This window comes from Mesoplodon bidens, assembly GCF_964165515.1.
Source record: "Mesoplodon bidens genome assembly, chromosome: 14".
NCBI classification, from domain to species: Eukaryota; Metazoa; Chordata; class Mammalia; order Artiodactyla; family Ziphiidae; genus Mesoplodon; species Mesoplodon bidens.
The window spans coordinates 66,695,917-66,715,411 of NC_138170.1; the positions used below are offsets into that span (position 1 = coordinate 66,695,917).

At 48.1% G+C, this 19,495-nt stretch overlaps 1 protein-coding gene across 1 annotated transcript in view; it reads right to left on the bottom strand.

Annotated features, from left to right (window-relative positions):
• Positions 1 to 19,495, bottom strand: part of PLB1 (phospholipase B1) — a 173,436-nt gene that overhangs the window by 52,061 nt on the left and 101,880 nt on the right. Inside the window, exons 21-28 of the mRNA XM_081253804.1 lie at positions 13,731 to 13,789; positions 11,783 to 11,856; positions 10,214 to 10,257; positions 7,057 to 7,165; positions 3,574 to 3,625; positions 2,940 to 3,020; positions 1,659 to 1,724; positions 1,206 to 1,306 (exon numbers count right to left, since the gene is read on the bottom strand). Of these exons, the coding sequence (XP_081109930.1) occupies positions 1,206 to 1,306; positions 1,659 to 1,724; positions 2,940 to 3,020; positions 3,574 to 3,625; positions 7,057 to 7,165; positions 10,214 to 10,257; positions 11,783 to 11,856; positions 13,731 to 13,789 (586 nt within the window). The remainder of the gene's footprint in view (positions 1 to 1,205; positions 1,307 to 1,658; positions 1,725 to 2,939; positions 3,021 to 3,573; positions 3,626 to 7,056; positions 7,166 to 10,213; positions 10,258 to 11,782; positions 11,857 to 13,730; positions 13,790 to 19,495) is intronic.

A 19,495-nucleotide genomic window follows, 5' to 3' on the forward strand; every position in this document is an offset into this window, starting at 1 on the left:
TTGGCCATTGCAGGTCGGACTCTGAACATTTAGCTTTAATTGTCTAAAGACCTTGCAGTGATGGGCAGCCAGAGACTTTGGGGTGAGCTGCTCTGAAATGGAATGAACAAGCTGAATCCCCCGTGGGGCCCAGTGACTGGAGGGAGTGGGAGCAGGGGATGAGTCAGCAGCCGAAAATAGCATGCCTGACACCAGCTGTGCTAACAGGCATGTGTCACCCTGCAGCCATCCTCCCGCTGTCCACAGCATCCTCAGGCCTTCCGCAGGGGACCTGTGCAGTCATGGCCCCCAGGGGCGGTTTGGCATGGATCTCCAGGGAACAGCCAAGATACCATTTCACTTCCCAGAGCAAATCTGGCCCTTGTGAATTATTCATTCAGTCATTCAGCAAACAGCCACAGAGCCCCTACACCGTGCTGGCAGTGACTCGGACACAGAGTTCAGGGCTTGCGGGGAGAGGCACACGGGCCATTATCACATGATGCGCTCAGGGCAGTGGTGGAGGCCTCTACAGAGCTGGGGAGGGGAGAAGGGGGTGGGGGGCACAGCCACTGTGATCTGGGCTAATGGTCCAGAGGAGACCTTGCAGGAAGGAATGGTTCACGCTTGGGGTAGGAGGATATCTTGTTCCTGAGGGTCACGTGTAACACGAGCAGGGGAGCCATCTTTGGCTCTGGAGGCTGGGGATGAAGCGGCCTCTCAGGGCCAGGGCTCTTGCTCTTGCTGGCGGGGGATGAGACTGTCCTCTAGACCATGCTGATTCTGACTTGACCACCCTCTCTTTTAGAAAGTGACAATAGCCCCACCTTTGTGAATGCCCAGCCTGGAGCACCGACGCTGAACAGAGGCCCCTTCTGTCCTGGAGCTGGGCCTCTGGGAGGGGGCGGGGCACACTTAGAAGGAGGCCCTAGCAGTGGCCAGTGAGACTGGCCCCCAGAGGCTTGTTCCATCCATCATGTTTTATTCTTCCCTCCCTGGAGGACCGAAGGGTGTCCTGAGCTGTCTGGCAATAGAAGCACGTTGGGTTGCAAACGCATGAACTCCAAGGGTACGGGAAGCCTGTCCTGGGGTGTCTCCTCCAGGCTAGACCACGGGGTCTTAGCACTCCTCACACTCCTGCCCTTGGTTTTTCTAACTAACCAGAGTCACTCTCTGCTGAGGGTCCCATGGCTTTTTCAGGAATAGGTGGAGAACTTCCAACTCACCGGAGGATCAGCTTCGGGCAGCTGACATTCTTCTCTTGGTACAGCTCCCTCAGGCCGATGATCTCCAGGATCTTTACCAGGTTCACAAACGCCCGAGGCACCTGAGCAAAGGCAAGGTCCGTCCCCAAGAGGATCGAGGCCAGGCTGCTCCAGCCTCTAACCCAGGGCTGGGGCCGGTGTCTCCTGCTGGGTGTCAGGTCTGTGGCCTTTCATCTGGCCCCAGCCACAGCCTTCACCCCTGCCCCCTCTCTCCCCTCTGCTCCCTGTTGACGCATATGTGTTCAGGCTGCTGGGGCCAGGACTGACAGCATGGTCTGTGCTGGTCTCCAGGGGAAGGGGACCTGGCAGGGAGGTCTCAGCAGGAAGCCAGGGCTGCCTCCAGGCTAAGACTGAGGCCCAAGGAGGAGGCCTGCGGCTGAGCTGCCCAGAGGCCGAGTGGCCTGGCCTTTGTACCTCGGCATGGAGGATATCCAGAGCCTTCCCGATGTTGTTCGTGAAGTTCTGCGGAGAATAGCGGACCTGCAGGAAGAGGAAACGTCTCTAACCCCATTCATCACCCCACCTCTCGGTAGACCAGGACCACTTCCTCTCCTGGGTCCCCTCCTCCTGCATTTCAGCCAGAATGGGCAACACTGAAACACAGGCTATCTTTTGGGGTCCTAGCCTCCACCCTCACCCCACGGTCCTCAGGCTTGAGGTGAAGGCTGTGACCCTCAGGGAAACACTTTTTCTTCTGCATGGAGCTATGGAAATCTCTGGATCCACTTCATGTCAGCAAGATGTACGGCCTTCGCCAAAGCACATCACACCTCTGGGCCCCCCTAAACTAGGGTGTTGGAGCAGGGGACCTCTAAGATCTCCTACAGCTTGAACATTGTTTGGTCCTAGGGGCTGATCACTTCTGATGGAACCTCAAATGCCTGGGAAGCCAAAGCTCAATCAAATCACTTAAGGAGATTATGAGAGGGGAAGAGGGTCCTGCAAACCCCCTCCCCAACCATAAATACATTTTAATGGTGATTTCCCCAGATCTCGATACTTGTGGTTTTCAAACTTTTTAAAAAAGCAGTGGAACCCTGTCTCTGAATGAAATTTAGCCAAGAGCCCTGCTCTACCAAATGGATCAAAGCCTCAAGGGAAGTGGGGGAGGGACCCATGGTCCCACCTCCCGCCCCGCCCCACCCTGGCAGCCAGCAGCCCCCAGGCCCCACTGTGGGCCCTTCGCATTGCAGCTTGAAACCCCCAGGCCCTGGTGACTTTGATGCCAGGAAAACAGGCCTTGAGGGGTCTGGCGGGCAGGGTCACCCCTTGGGACAGGGGCTCCCAGGCCACAGCTAGACCCACCACTTTGCTCTGCTGGTCTCCTTTCTTCCTGACAAAGCTTCTCATGTTTCTGGCCCAGTTGGAAAGTCTCCTGCTCTCTGTAAACCTCTGACACCACCGCTCCCTCCCCCAACCCCCCAAATCCCATGGCAGTTCTGACTCCAGACCTCTCTTCTATGTGCTGCTCTAGAAACACATCAGGATGGTGAGTTGTCTGTATCTCCCTGCCCTGGCGGTGTGAGTTCATCGCAAACAGAGCCTGTGTTTCAGTGTCTGCGTGGCCCCGGATACATTGCCCAGGCTGGATCCATGCCCGACTACCAGCCAAGTCCCAACCCAGCTGCACTGCTCCAGCGACCTGGGGTGGAAATCCTTCCCAGGGGAGCCTTGGGTGAGGGCCTGGAGACCTACCGGGTCATTGCAGACATTACAGAGGTCATTGCCTCCTATAAACAGGGTTATTATCTTCCAATCTTCCTGAAAATTTATATTCTGAAATGAATAGGAAACAAACAAGTAAAAGCCTTGCCCCAGAGTCAAGTCCAGGAAAATACAAAGTGCTGAATGCTGTAGGGATGGGTCCTCACACACAGGAGGGTTTAGTGGGGACATGAATAATTTCTGTTCTTTGGTTTGTGGGTCCTAAGGTCAGAGGTCACAGGTGTTAAATCATTTGTTGTTTTTTTAAAGGTGGCCTCTCTGGATTCCCATGTGGCCTTGTCCCCCCCACCCCCACCTCAGAGCTGACCCTCTCTGTCTCTATGATCCTCCCACCCACTTCCTCCTCTGGGCATCCTACCTCAAGTGGTCCCAGGTGCCACCTCCCCTAGACTTACTGTGTAATTCTTTTTTTTTTTTTTTTTTGCGGTACGCGGGCCTCTCACTGCTGTGACCTCTCCGGTTGCGGAGCACAGCCTTCGCGGCCATGGCTCACGGGCCCAGCCGCTCTGCGGCATATGGGATCTTCCCAGACCGGGGTACGAACCCATGTCCCCTGCATCAGCAGGCGGACTCTCAACCACTGCACCACCAGGGAAGCCCTTACCGTGTAATTCTTCATCAGATCCACCAGCCTCCTGGCCTGAACAGGTAAATCCCTGCAGGCACACACAGGAAGAAGTCATGTGACCAGCGGGGGCTGTGAAGCTGGGGTTGGGAGGGGACTTAGCAGAGAAATCGGGAATAAGATATGGAGCAGGAAAACTGGACTGAAGGCCATGCCCTGTCACACAGCTCCTTCCCCACTCGGTCTCTGCTGGGGGTGGGAGTCAGGAGTGCGCCTTGGGAAGGGCAAAGCACTCTACATATGAGGGGGTGACTGTTAGCGGCGTTGTCTTCTGATTGGTGCATTTGATTTCATAGTTTTCTTTCTCTTCCAAGCCAGGCTCATTCAAGACAAACAGAGGGCTGCATATGAGTGTTTCATGTCACACGTGGCTATTTCTGCAGGTGCCAAGATCTCAGCTGCAAGGGTGCCCTCACTTTCAACGTGACATGGTTGAGTCAGACACACCTGGGTGTGCCATTTAGTTGCCTCTTGCTAACTGTGGGAATGTGACTTAAATTCTCATCCAAAAGATAGGCGATAACCCCCCCCCCCATCTTAATGGGTCTTAGTAGAGATGAGCAAAGCAGCCCCATGGGGTAAGAGCCACTCTCGGTGCCAGGAAGCATATGGGTTTGAATCCTGCTTCCACCCCTGACCCACTGTGAGACCTCGGCAAAGTACTTAACCTTGCAAACCCTCAGCTTCTTCCTTTGGAAGATGGGGATGGCAAGCATACCTTCTTCACAGAGATGTTGGGTGAATTAAATAAGGTGCCCGTAAAGAACTTAAAAGAGCACATGGTGGGCCTCCCTGGTGGCGCAGTGGTTGAGAGTCCGCCTGCCGATGCAGGGGATACGGGTTCGTGCCCCGGTCTGGGAGGATCCCATATGCCGCGGAGCGGCTGGGCCCGTGAGCCATGGCCGCTGAGCCTGCGCGTCCGGAGCCTGTGCTCCGCAACGGGAGAGGCCACAACAGTGAGAGGCCCCCATACCGCAAAAAAAAAAAAGAGCACATGGTAAACATCCATATTAGGAACAATCCATTGAATTATTTCTACCATCATCACCACCACCAGCATCACCATCACCATCAATAAAGTCCCTGGCACAGGACTTAGCAGGAAACATTAGTTGTCACCCTCTTCCTCTCTTAATTATTAGCCCAGCTGGCCTGCTCTTCATCATAATAGGCTAGGTATCAGATCACCTGGGTGGAGACTTTGGGTAAACCACTTCACCTCTTTGAGCCTCAGTTTCCTCATCTATTGCTCTGAAGTTAGCAGGGCTGCTGTTCTTTCTATGGACCAGAGTTTTGGATGATTATTTGGCCACTCTGAGCCTCAAGATCATCATTAAGAAAACATGGGCATCTGACCCTCTGCTCTGTCCATCTCACAGTTACAGTTCAGAGCACAAGAGATAACAAACGTGAGGGTACTATGTAATTGCACACTGCTCTATACACATAAAGGGTCATTATTGGACCTATGGTAAAGCCTGGGGGCACAAAGATGACAGACCACGTGGTCGATATAATGCATTTGTTCAGGCCACTGCATCTCTCTGGGCTACAGTTTCTTCATCTGTAATGGTAATAGTAATAATAATCTGGAATAATAATCCCCAACTCTTCCCTACAACACAGGACATGGTTGGACAAATAAATGACTCACACAAACGAGCCCCAAGGCCTTGGGGAAATCAGGGGAGAAACCCAGGGCCATATGAATCACACTCCAATTTTCATTACATTTATGCTTTCAGCTAAGCTTTCATTCTTGGATGCCTTCCTGACCTAATCATGCTTAGAACTGCCTCTCCTCTTACACCACCAGCTGAAATATGCTTGGAAAAAAGCAAGATTAAGGTAATATTAACGTAAGCCTAAAATTTTAAGCAGTAAATCGGTAGCCTTTCACCCCCTCCCCACCAAAAGGAAAATGAAGCCATCGAATTCATTATAAAACCTATTAGGTTTTGTATGATCTCTGCTTCACATAATCTGTCACCTTTCCTGTCCTGAATAAATTAGAGTTACTCTGGTTGGGAACTCGTAGATTCAGGATGGTGTTGAGAGCTGGGAGAATGATGTCAGGGGATCTAGGAACCTAAACATAGGAATCCCTAGGAACTACATAGTAAAGTTCATGATTATTCTGGAAGAAATAGAGGACTAAGAAACAAAAAGGATCTTCCCATTTCTTTTTCCTACATTGGATGTGGCCCTCACTGGTTCTCTGACTGGCAGCAAACCCAAAGAAATACTCAGGGTTCTGGGATGGTGGGGAGAAATGGAGCTGTAGGACCCAGGAAAGCTGACCCCGCTCTCTGGAACCCTCCATCCAGTGCCCCTGGACCACGACTCAGTGGTCCTGCTGCTCGCTAACAGTTTACCCCAGGTGGGTCCTGCAGCCCTGCTGCACTGTTGCTGGGACCACCATCCTGTCTGTGCTATTTACAGCTCACCAGAGCTTTCACTTTCAACATGGCACTGAGGGCTTCCCTGGTGGCACAGTGGTTAAGAATCCACCTGCCAATGCAGGGGACACAGGTTCGAGCCCTGGTCCGGGAGGATCCCACATGCTGCGGAGCAACTAAGCCCGTGCGCCACCACTACGCCACCACTACTGAGCCTGCGCTCTAGAGCCTGTGTGCCACAACTACTGAGCCCTTGTGCCACAACTACTGAAGCCTGCGGGCCTACAGCCCGTGCTCCACGACAAGAGAAGCCACCGCAATGAGAAGCCCGCACAGCGCCAACCAAGAGTAGCTCCCGCTCGCCGCAACTAGAGAAAGCCTGCGCACAGCAACGAAGACCCAACGCAGCCAATAAATAAATAGATGGATACAACATTAAAGAAATAAAAGATGTTTAAAAAAACACACCAAAAAACATGGCATTGAGCCTCCCAGCCAGCTCATGGGAGAGGTTCAGCCCCATCTCTTAGAGGCTAAGGCTTAGAGAGGCCAGGGGAGAAACCCGGGCTCAGACTCAGACACCCCCCACTCCCGCCGGCCCCAGGACTGGTGCTCTTCCCGTGAACCAGGAAGGATGCAAAGCATGGAGCCTGAAAAAGCCTCCTGAAAAGCAAGTCTGAGGAAGAGAGGGAGAAGGTGACATGAAAGACGGAGCATTAACAGAGTGGTGAGACTTGGGGGTCAGTGAGTCCTCCTATGGCTGCTGTCTTACGTGAACATAAGGTTTATAGACGAGGCAAAGTAATTTGCTCAAAGCATGTACCTGGCATCAGAATCAACTGTGACTAGCTCCTGGGGGCGCAGTTGGTGGGTGAGCCAGCAGGCTTCCGCGTCCCACAGCACAGGACACCCCCAAGAGAGCCCGACCAGTCCAGCCTTTGACCCTCAGATCCTCCCCCTGGACCAAACCCCGAGCCTTTAGCCATACACCCTGGTCTAGGTTAAGCCCCCGACCAGGTTCCCGGGGACCCGTGTGGTTCACCCGCAAGGCTCCACTGCTCACTCAGCTCGGGCTCCTGCCACGGCCTGGTTTAGGAAGGCCCCAGGACTGTTTTCTCTTCCGGTGCCAACAGAGAAGCCCTTCAGGGAAGGGTTGAATTCCCGGAGGATGTCTGAAAATACAAGGAAAAGATGTTCGTTGTCACTGCCCCAAGGCAATCTTCAGATTCCTTTGGTAAGTGCCAGGGGGTGCTGGCAACAAAACAGAACGCCCACCCCACAGCCCTCACCCTTACTGTTCGCTTGGCCCCCAAAATAAAATGTCCAGCAGGCTGATGCCAAACCACATGTGCAGCACACAAGGGTGCTCAGTGAAGTAGTGTTGAATAAATGCCAGTCTGGTTCAGGGGTTGCTGTCAGGCACTTTGCTTTTTTCTCTAAATATGTAATCACTTTATTGAGATATAATTCACATAACATAGAATTCACCAATTTAAAGTACAACTCAATAGCTTTTAGTACATTCATACAGCTGTGCCACCATCACCCGTATAAACTTCAGAACATTTTCATCACCCCCAGAAGAAACTCCGTAGCCACTAGCAGTCCCTCCCCATTTCTTCCAGCCCCACGGCAACCACTAAACTACCTTCTATCTCTATAGGTTTGCTTATTCTGGACATTCATATAAATGGAACCATACAATACAACATGTCCCTTGTGACTGGCTTCCTTCACTTAGCAAGTTATCGATGTTCATCCATGTTTAGCATGTATCAATACTTCATTCTTTTTTACTGGCAAATAATATTCTATTGGACGGATACAACTGTTCAAAGTATTCTCTCATAATCCTTTTTATTTCTATACTTATGTCTCCTCTTTCATTTCTGATTTTTAGGCTCTCTTCCCACCATCTACCTTGGTCAGTCTAATTCCTTGCTGATTTTGTTCATCTTTTCAATCTCCTACATTCTAATGCCTTTACCATGCTGGATCTATACTTTTCACTCTGCATCCCCCCCCCCAGCTTGGCTGAGAACTCATGAGAGCAGGGTCTGTATACACCCCTGAGCCTCGCATGGGCTCAATAAATGTTTACGGACTGAATTAAGAATAACTCAAAGTTCAGAAAGGTTAGGAGAACTGTTAAAAGTCATACGTTATTAAGAATAGAATCCTAGGCTAGAGCCTGATCTGTCAGCTCGTGTTAGCGGGTACTTTCCCCAGACCTACAATCTACTAGGATGGGGGAAAGGAACGGGCTAGGTATCAGTCAGGACTTTCAGGCATCATGCCGTCCAGCAGAGGACTCTCTCCAACCAAGCACTGCTACAGGGCCTACACAACACAGATGGACTGAACTCATTCCTTGTGGCTCTGGGGACATTGTACCGATGGATGGCACTTACTCTGATCTACTCAATAGAAGGAAGAGCTGCGAGATCACTAGAGCTATCTGAAAACGGAAGGGATTGTCCTAGACTCCCCATTACTGGAAGCATCCAGCATTGGCTAGCTAGGTACTTATCAGGAATGTCACAGAAGGCACTACTCATTGGACAGGACAAGAACTTGCTGGTGCATACAATTACCTCTGCCAGGAACATTCAATCCCCTTTTCTTATCTGATGAATTCCAGTTCTTAAAGCCCTCTTTCAAAAGGCAGGGTAACAGCCTTCTTATTTATTTTCCCCTAAACTTTGTACATGGCTATAATTGTTGGTACACATGTCTGTCTTTAGGGAGACATGTCCCTAAAGAGACTTCAGTGATGTCATCAGGGCAGGGACCTCACCTCATTCTCCTGTTTCCCAAGCACCCAGCACAGGTGTATTTGCTGCATTACATTGAATAGGGAGTTGAACTGAGGTTCTGTTCTGACCCTATGTTCTCATAAGTTTTCCAACACATTACCACGTGATTATTTCTCCATGGATTATCCTGTCCCTACAGTCAATCTGTCTTCACAACTCTAGTAAGGAAGTCTGAACAGGCAATGTTCCACTGCTGGGCTAAGCGTGTCGGGCGTCCACCCAGATGATGCTGTCTTAATATTTTATAAATCATTTTAGTGAAAGATCTTGAGTCAGATGATTTCCAATCATGTTATCAACCACAATAGTGTGGGAATCAGAGAGCCCAGCAAGTTGTTATGTATGCTGGCCCAGCTCATAGCCCAATTACATTCACAAAAGCAACCCAAATCATCTCCTAGAGATGGCGGAGCTTATTTATAGCTCTTGTGTGTAGACCTAGAAATAAGGAAGATGGGAAGTACTTGTGCCACAGAACTGTACTTACTTAAAATCAACAGGATTTGCAAACAGCAAGAACAGATAACACACATGAAGTCCAACCAGTTCTGCCCATGTGGTGATCAAACCCCCTTTATCATCAAAGTCTTGGTGACTTAAAGCTCAAATAATTTTTTAGCTGCTAAAGATATATTACAGAGGGATAATTACGAGAAAAGTAAATGAGAATGGGACCGATTAAATTCCTCTCAGGCAAAATCGTTAGCCAGAAGATTTTAAGGGAAAATAATTCAATTGTAACATTTTTTGTACCCGTACTTTAAGAACAAGCACTGTGCCTGCACTAAGGAGAATAAGAAGATGAATAAGACCATTCAAAGAATGTAGTCAGGCTTAAAAAAAATCATTCCGAACAGGTTGTTGATGAAGTAATTTAAAGAAAAGGTTGCACCCCAAATATGGCTGTGTTTGCACAGCCCGAACAAGGTAATTTCATCATCACTGCTGCAATAGCAGCGTTTCCTAAACCAACACCAGGAACTCAACGTCTTTGTATGCAGTGGTGCCTAATACAGCCCAAGCCTAGATCAACGCCTCCCAGAAAGGTGCTCTGCTCTGGATGACAGGCAAAGCAAACATGGGTTTCCTTTATTTCCTTCTTCAATCATTTCTTAATAATAACTTGCACTAAGAGTTGGCCTGAGCGTTCTTTCCCTCTTACTCTCTTCCTTCCTCGGACAAATACAGTTTCTCTTATAAAAAAAAAAAAAAAAAAAAAAGGCTTTAGTCTCTCTCAAGCAACAGAGCAGGGCGACCGCCTCGGGGAAGCAGCGCCCCCTGCCGAACGCGGCTGTCTCCTGCCGCCCGGTTCCCTGCCAAGCCCGCGGCCGCCGCCAGGGGGAGCTGCAGAAACGCGCAGGGCTGCGGCGAGCCCGCCCCGGACCCCCGGGATTGCGTACTCACTGGGCAAGGTGGTGACGCTGCTGAGGTTCTGATCGCCGCCCGCACTGCGTCGTCGTGGGGACAAGAAAGAAAATGAAGGTTAAAACTGCCAGCGACGCTGAAACACCTCAGACACCACCAAGACAGAACTTGCTCCTTCAGAGAAACACCCTGGGGGCTTGGGGCTTGCCCTTTCCTCATTACTTTTGTATAAAAACTGAAAAGCCAGAATACAGCAACTTCTCTCTCCTTTGCCCCACAAACCAGAACGTCCAAACAAAAAACTGGCTTAAACCGTCACGGCTGACTTTTGTTTTTTAACTTTGAGCTTTGACCTTGAGGCAGGGGAATTAAGTGGGCCTCTTCAGCCCCATCTTCCAAAGGGGAAATGGCCCTTCCTTGGATGCAGAGCCCAGCCCAGCGCCGAGTAGCCACTGCAGCTGTGCATTATTATTATTATTAAAAAAAAAAAAGTTTGCCTTCATGTTTCTCGTCCTGTTCGGCTTGGGGAAAACCTGGTTTTTAAAGGGTATCTTCTAGAGAGCAACCCATCTTTTGAGCCGCTTCTAAAATTCCAAGGAAATCAAAGTTGGATGGGTTTCTAGGCATGAAAATAAGCAGCATTCCAGAGTTGATTGGATTCCCTACTTTTCCATATCCCCTCATTCTCTGCCAAGTACGTCTGGGAACATTTCAAAGGTTCTCAAAACGTCTGGAGTTTAACTCTGTGTATCATCGACAGGGAGGATGCCAGGGATTCAACGCTCAGGTTCAAGCTGGTGCCAGAGATGCTGGATTCCAGGTTGAGGGAACAGCGAACCTGCCCTCTCCCGCTTGGCATGAGCTGGGCTTTCATAGCAGAGGTGAAGCAGGAGCTCACCACAGCCTGTGGCAGCCTGGGTTTGATTACAGGCAGAGCAGGAACAAGCCTGCATGAAATATACATGATGGGGGATGTGCTGGATTAGGGGTCAGGGGTCATCTACTCTACTTTTTGCTCTCTTACCATCTGACTGTGTGATCTTGGACAGGTTACTTGCCCTCTCTGAGCCGTGCTTCATCATCTGTAAAATGAAGGCCCTTTAATAATGATCCCAGCTACCATTTATACCTACCTTTGTGTCAGGCACTGTGCTGGGCATTTAAATTCTCTGTAAGCCTTGCAACAATGCTAAGGCAGTATTATCGTCTCTGCGTCAAAGATGAGACCAGCTCAGAGAGGTTGAATAACTTACCCAAGGTCACACAGAGCGGGCAGCTGGGGCTCCTACACAACCCGGGTTCTGAAGGCTGCTGCCTCCTGCTGAGGTGACTGCCCAGAGGGAGAAATGCAAGCCCAAACTTTTCCAACCCAAATGTCTGAGTAGTTTTTCCCCTAAACTCCTCCTGCTCAGGTCCTGGCTTGTTTTGGGGGAATGCCTGGTTTGGGGAAGCTGATAAATACCTTCCTTAAATTAAACCTAGAAATTTCTCATGGAAAAGCACTAGGTTGACTCATCCTTCTGCTAGAGAACTTGTTTTCTACATGCTCAGGGGTCCTCCCCTGCCCTGCGACGGGGCGTCTCTGGGCGTTGCCACGCCTGCACTCACCTCCAGGACAGACCTCGATACTGAGTTAAGACATCCAGGACGTCCCCAGGCTTGGACCCGGCTCCATTACCTGCCTGAAAGGGAACCACAAGGGGGTGATTTCCTTGCCTGCTCGCCAGAGGGTCTGTGTTCTTGTCGTGGCCGGGCTGGAATGTCCGGCACTTTAGAATCTAGCGTCTTGATAGCACCATGTCTTGACCTGCATCCTGCCTCATCAGAAACGAGTGCTAGTTCCCACTGGGAATTCTGGGGCCCTCCAAGGGCGGCCTCACTCTAAGAAACCCTGCCCGGACCCTAGGCTGGCAGAAGCGCTCTGAAAATTATACTGCAGTGTACAGTTTTCCAGAGGACACATTTCAGGGCCCCATTTTCCTCATTTTTGAAAAGCTGTGAACTGTATCAGAAAGGGAAGTATCCTGTAATCCTTTGATATGAATAGGTCTCACATATGTACAATTGGAAAAATTAAAATGAAACGCCACGTACCTACTCCTCAGCTAAAGAAAGAGCAGGGTCTTTTAAAACCACACCCTGACACACTCTGCAGGTGCATGTCCCTTGCCTAAAGCATGTTATTTCCCAGCAGAGCCATTCCAAAGGTCATGCCAAGGGCTAGCCTCCCAGGCAGCCTGTGGGGAAGGCTGGCCTCGGGGGGGAGGAGCCTTGCTGCCCACCCAGGTAGTCCTGAACAGCTGGGATGATTCTGGTTTTTTTTGTTTGTTTGTTTGTTTGGCCACGCCGCAGCTCCTGGGATCTTAGTTCCCGGACCAGGGATAGAACCTGGGCCACAGTGGTGAAAGCGCTGAGTCCTAACCACTGGATGGCCAGGGCATTTCCAGCTGTGTGGATTCTTGATGACTCCGTATCCCCCAAGAGCATCTTCAAAGAGACCGGGGGTGGGGGTGGGTGGGGGAGGCCATATCAGGCCACACCCAGCAGGAAGTGGTTGGGATGAGCCGTGCTGAGGATCAGCCTGCCTGTCCTTCCCAGAAGGTTAGGAGCCACAGGGCCTTCGGGGTGAAGAGTACCTGAGGGGTCACGGAGGAGCTGGCTACAGGGCAGGCACAGAATTCTGGCCTCAGAGTCAGGACCTGGGAGTCCTGTCCTCACCCAGCAGTTACAAGCTATTGGCTGCGGTACTCACCTCGCTTCAACCAGCTTCACCTCCTTTGTTGGTTTCAGTTTGAGGACAGTCATATGGCCCAGGATTTCGTTGAGGATATTGAGTGAGATCATATCAATGTGAAGAGGCCACAGACATGAAAGGTGTCAGCTGGTATTTGGGGGAAAATTCAGCTGGAGGCCCTCGATTCTACTGATCCAGAGAACAGCAGCCGGACTCCTCTGTAATGAGTTGCTGTGGACCTGAAGTTCGTGAGCTTCAGAGCCCCCCTACCCTGGCTCTCTAAGGACCTGATTCTGCTTTTTCTGGATAGCTTTTTGCTGGGCCTGGGAGGTCACCACAGGCCACCTGCAGACACGGGCTGGGTCATCGTTAGTACCTCCGTCTCTTCCACTGACCCCGGTTTTCTCACCCCTCCCCCATTAGCACTCGTTCCTGTCCCATCATCCCATTGCCCTTGGGACCTTCCCTTCGCTTTCCTACACGGACAAAACAAAGCACCGGGTCTTTGAAGGGGCCCTACACCCCACCACTGACAGGCTGTGCGGTTTGGGCTGGGTTACTTTCATTTCAGGGGCTCCTTCTGGGGTCCCCCCACTTCCTGTTCTCTCCTTCGTTCCCATGTTAGGAGAGGAAGGATGAGGTTAGAAAGGAGGTGGGGAAACACGATGGGCAGGGAATGCTGGATTCCAGGGTGGGCATGGAGGTAGGGAGGGACTGAGGTTGGGACCAGAGATGGCAACGCTTCAGGTCCAGGAGTGAGATTCTCCTATTAACCAAGGTCTTCTCCTCTCCTGCCCCTTCCTTCCCCTGTCAGTAACTCACCGTGAGCGAGTCACCCAGGGCTCCGATGACCTTGATGTCAGCCAGCTTCAGCCTGTGAACTGAAAGCAAAGATAAACAGAAGGTGAGCTTCCTGTCTCCTCTGAAAACAAAGGAGCATCTTCCAGGAAAACTGAGACAAAATAGAACAATTCAGCTTGGACAAAGATATTAAAAGGCCATCCTTGTCCTAAAGCTCTGCAGTAGCAGCCGTGGAGCCTGACTGCCAGTCTCCTCCTTGGGGCGCCTGGACACAGGGCTCGGGAGCTGGAAGGTGGCCCCACTTTCGGAGAGGTGTCTGCCGATGTTGGGTGAACCTGATGCCGCAGGTGGGCAGTTACTCTCAGGGCGTGAAACAGCCCCTGGCGACATGATCTGGGAGTAAGGAGGGGACTGTGGTGGAGGTGAAATGCATACTTCATCCATTCTAGGATCTGTTGATAGTTGGGATAAAATATTATACCATCTTATTAGAAAAAAATCAACTCGGTTTTTATGAAGTGAAAAGGGAAATGCCTTTATACTACTGTTTTTTAAAAACACTATGACAACCACTATCAAGGTGACATTCACATAACATAAAATTAACCATTTTAAAGTCAACAATTCAGTGCCACTTCATACATTCTCAATGTTGTGCAACCATGACCTCTATCTAGTTCCAAAACATTTTCATCACCCCCAGAAGAGACCTGTACCCACTAAGCAGTCATTCCTCACTCCTGCCAGCCCATGACAATCACTATCTGCTTTCTCTCTATGGATTTACCTATTCTGGATATTTCATGTAAATGGAATCATAAAATGTGACCTGTGTGTCTGGCTTCCCCCACTTTGCCTAATATTTTCAAGGTTCACCCACGTTGTAGCAGGTGCCAGTACTTCACTTTTTCTTATGACTAATATTCCATTGTGTGGATATGCCACATTTTTCTATTCCTTCATCTGTTGATGGACATTTGGGTTGGTCCCATCTTTTGGGTATTGTATATAGTGCTGCTATGAACATTCATATACAAGTCTTTATTTGAATGCCTGTTTTGAATTATTTTGGGTATATACCAAGGAGTGGAACTTGGTGGGCCATAGGGTAATCCTATGTTTAGCTTTTTGATGAAACCCCAAACTGTTTTCCATAGCCTGCTACTATTTTATCTCTTGAGTTTAGGCATGTGCTATGATGTGGCTAAGCAGCTACTTACTTGTATGACAAACATATTGGCCACTGAGCAGTGGCTGGGAGCCCTGGGGACAAAACAGTGGTCAGAAATGGAGAATGTGCTCAGGAAGCCCGCAGGATAAGCAGGGAATGAGAAACATCCATAGCTATAATAATTTATAGGCTGATGAATACTATGAGAGGTAATAAAGTGATAAGAGGTTCAGGAGCTGGAGGGATGATTTACCCTCAGAGGTGTGTGTGTGGTGGGGGAGGAGAGTTTAAAGCAGGCTACATGGAGAAGGTCATGTCTGAACTCAGGATATGATGAGATAAGGATGCGGTGTGGTAAATCATGTGACGTCCATAAAGAACAGATGGTGGTACAGTTTGACTTAAGTGAAGGGCATGGGAAGGAGACTAACAAGAAATAACACTGGAACCATAAACAAAATGAAAAAACAACCTACAGAATGGGAGAAAATATTTGCAAACGACGCATCCAACAAGGACTTAATTTCCAAAATATACAATATACAAATAGTTCATACAACTCAACAACAAAAAACAAACAACCCAGTCAAAAAAATGGGCATAAGACCTAAATACACATTTCTCCAAAGAAGAAATACAAATGGCCAATAGGCACATGAAAAGATGCTCAATATCGCTAATTATTAGAGAAATACAAAATCAAATGGTACAATTAGGTACCAACCCACACCGGTCAGAACGGCCACCATTAAAAAGTCTACAAATAACAAATGCTGGAGAGGATGTGGAGAAAAGGGAACCCTCCTATACATATGGTGGGAATGTAAGTTGGTGCATCCACTGTGGAAAACAGTATGGAGGTTCCTCAGAAAACAAAAAATACAATTACCATATGATCCAGCAATCCCACTCCTGGGCAAATATCCAGACAAAACTCTAATTTGAAAAGATACATGCACCCCCATGTTCATAGCAGCACTATTCACAATAGCCAAGACATGGAAACAAACTAAATGTCCATCGATAGATGAATGGATAAAGAAGATGTGGTACATATATACAATGGAATACTACTCAGCCATAAAAAGAATGAACTAATGCCATTTGCAGCAACATGGATACAACCAGAGATTATCATACTAAGTGAAGTAAGTCAGAAAGAGAAAGACAAATACCATATGATATCACTTATATGTGGAATCTAGAATATGACACAAATGAACCTATCTACGAAACAGAAACAGCCTCATGGACATAGAGAACAGACTTGTGGTTGCGAAGAGGGCAGGCGTTGGTGGAGGGATGGAGTGGGAGGTTGGGGGTTAGCAGATGTAAGCTATTATACAATATATGGAATGGATAAACAACAAGGTCCTACTGTATAGCACAGAGGACCATTCAATAACTTATGATAAACCATAATGGAAAAGAATATTAAAAAAAGAATGTATCGATCTATATATATATATATATATATGTATAACTGAATCACTTTGCTGTATAGCAGAAATTAACACAACACTGTAAATCAACCAAACTTCAATTTAAAAAATATAACATTGGAAATGTATGTTAGGTCCAAAGACCTTTTATGCCTGGCTAACAAGTTAGGAGCTTAACATGAATATTACACATATATACACACACATACACACATACATATACATATATATATTTACTTGCATATATACGCCTGTCCTATATCTATCTACCCCTTTCCCTTATATACATACGGACATGAATCCAAGTGCATTTTGGGAATCACACTTAAATTCCTTCTGCCATATGTGGCTCTGTCCCCTCAAATCACAAGTTCACCTCCCACTCCCCTGGGGCACCTCCTCCCATAGTCACTCCAACTTTGACACAGCTCCATCTTTCCTCAGACGTGCCTTTCGTGGTCTCTAGAGGCACGATGTTGCAGTAACTTGTCGATTACCTTTCAGCCTTGGAAGAAGTCTAATATAGCATTTGTACCACGGGGTGACCCACTACTTCAGTGGGGAAAGAAACCCATCATTTCAGTGGGCCACTGCTTAAGATGGATAAACTGAAATCTGTCTGCCAGGAGGCTCTCTCGACAGCCCTTCTTTACCAAGTCACTCTATAATGAGGGCAGTAAAACACAGAGAACAAGATGCTTTCGACACCAGCGGGCTACATATAGCCTGCTTCACTCATCAACATCCAAATCATGGTGTATGATCACCCCTGCATGGGAAGCTGTGTTAACAGTCAGTGGGAACAATGTTCAAAGAGATCTCTAGGTCTTGTCTCCTTCCATGGAGACATCTTGTCTACCTGACTTCCATGCTGTCTGCAGATGTGGGACTGCTGCTCCCACTGAGGATTTCCTCTCATTGGAAAAGTAAAAGTCCCTGCCTCTTCCCCATGACAGCATGCAAACTAACACATGCATAGCTGTGAATGTGTACATGCAAAATATAGAGATTAGTGGTCTTCAAATTCGAGCATGCATCAGAATCATCTGGAGAGCTTGTTAAAACACAGATGGTTGGTTGCCACCCTCAGAGTTCCTGATTTAGTAGGTCTGGGGTGGGCCCAAGGCTATGTGGTTGGAAGAATATTATCAAATCACAAAGCCAGCTGCACACATTAGCACACATCGGTGGGGCCAAGCCTGAGAACTTTCAAATGACCTCTTCTCAAAGAAATGAGGCTCTGGGTAAAAAAGGCAACAAAATGGAAAATAAGACCTCCTCCCCTCAACTCTAGACAGTTTATTTTAGCTCTTGATGGCGACAGTCAATCACCGTATTCTTGTTGCCATAATGTGTAATACAGTGAATTCTGTGAACACTAACTGGTGTGTCAAGGTTAGGGGAAATCTTTAGGGCTGGTAAAATGTGGAAGAGATGGATAGATTTGCTTTGAAAGCACATTGCAGTTTGCTAAAGGGGAAGCTGAAACTGGCTATTCCTGTCTCCTAAATTTGTAGCAGGCAGAAAGGAAACACACATATATGCGTGCGCTCATGTATGTCCACATCTACGTGTGTGTGTGTATACGTGTAGATAGATGGGTAGGTATGTTGGGAGGGGTGGTTTCCTGTTGGTCATTCTGTAAGGAATGACCTGTAAGAGATAATAAACCAAATGAACCAAGTCTAGAGGGGAGGAGTTTGACTCATCTGGGATCTTATTCAAATAGAACCCAACACACATTTCATTGGTTTGACATTCTGGAGACCTTGATTTGAGCTTTGTTAATATTATCATATATGATAAAGACACAGCCTGGAACCACAGCAAAGCACTTTAGCAATTGCTCTCCTTGGGGAAAGAACTCTTTAGAGATAAGATTAAATTTGTGTGGGCTGATTAGCTAAACATTTTCTGGTACAAACTGTCCACCACCTTGAAAGCAGTTGATAAACACATCATTCACTCATCAAGATTTTTACAGAAGGGGCCTCTTATCAGAAGGCCATCCAAACTATGATAAAAGATCATGAATAGACAGAAAATGGTTGACTAGAGTATAGAATGGGGAAACTGCCCCCTGGACATGAAAAGGAACAGCAGGAAAAAGACTTGACACTTGGGAGTTTTGTCTTGTGTAACCCAACAACTTAAACCTGGGGCCATAATCTGAAAAACCAACTTTCTCTCGACTGTCAGCTAGGGCTGCCCAACCCGTTTGCTCTCAGATTTTAGGGACTTATATAAGGACTTCTGCAATGGTGGTAAACTGCTGGCACAGGTTGGGCCTTGTTTCTGTCTTTGAAGTGCTTTGGCATAAGTTTATGTGAAGAAATATGTGCCTGGCACACAATAGGAGCTCAGTTGAATTAAAGGCTAAGGAAGTGGCTCTGTGTCAGAGACTACAGCTCTCAAAGCTTTAAATGGTGGAAACTGCAGGGAAGAGAAATACATTCATCTGAGTGTCTTGAGGGTGAGTTTGAACTTGTTCAGTAGGCTGGTCACGCCGAGGGGACAGACAGGCTGTTATTCCCTGTGGGGCGTGACTACTTCCTAGTCACAGGCTAGGTTAGGCCACAAGACTCATGAGCAGGTGGTGACTATAGAAACGGTTTCAGGACGTACACTGGACAGTACACAGCTGATTCACAATGAAGTGAAACCCCTAGTGGTCACTAGGGCATTTTTCATATCAGCGCTTGAATAGCTCATTTTAGCCAAATGGGTAAAATAAGTGACATCAGGGACTTAGAAAGGAATCAATAGCTTAAAATAAATGAACTGTTCTAATTGATACTACTGGTGACAGTGGCATAGCATTAGCTCTGTGGACTCCTATTTTCAAATACTATGAATTTTCCCCTCTGCAAGGAATTAGCAGCTTGACTTCAAGATAGCCAGCTTCAATGGATAGCCAATGAGCCATGTGCCCTCTGGCTCTTTATTGCCACTCTTCTGTTTACAAAATGCTACTCCTTTTCTCACTGGGAGAACCTTAAGTCATCTACCAGGCCCAGCATATTTTTCTTAGTTATCCCAACTATGTTAGGGACAGGGCCATGAAGTAATATGAAATGATGTAAGTACTTATGAAGTTATAAAGTCCACAGGAGGTAGCACTCAGTAAATTGCATGTATGCACTGATCAGAAGGGAAAAATTGGAAGCATGCAT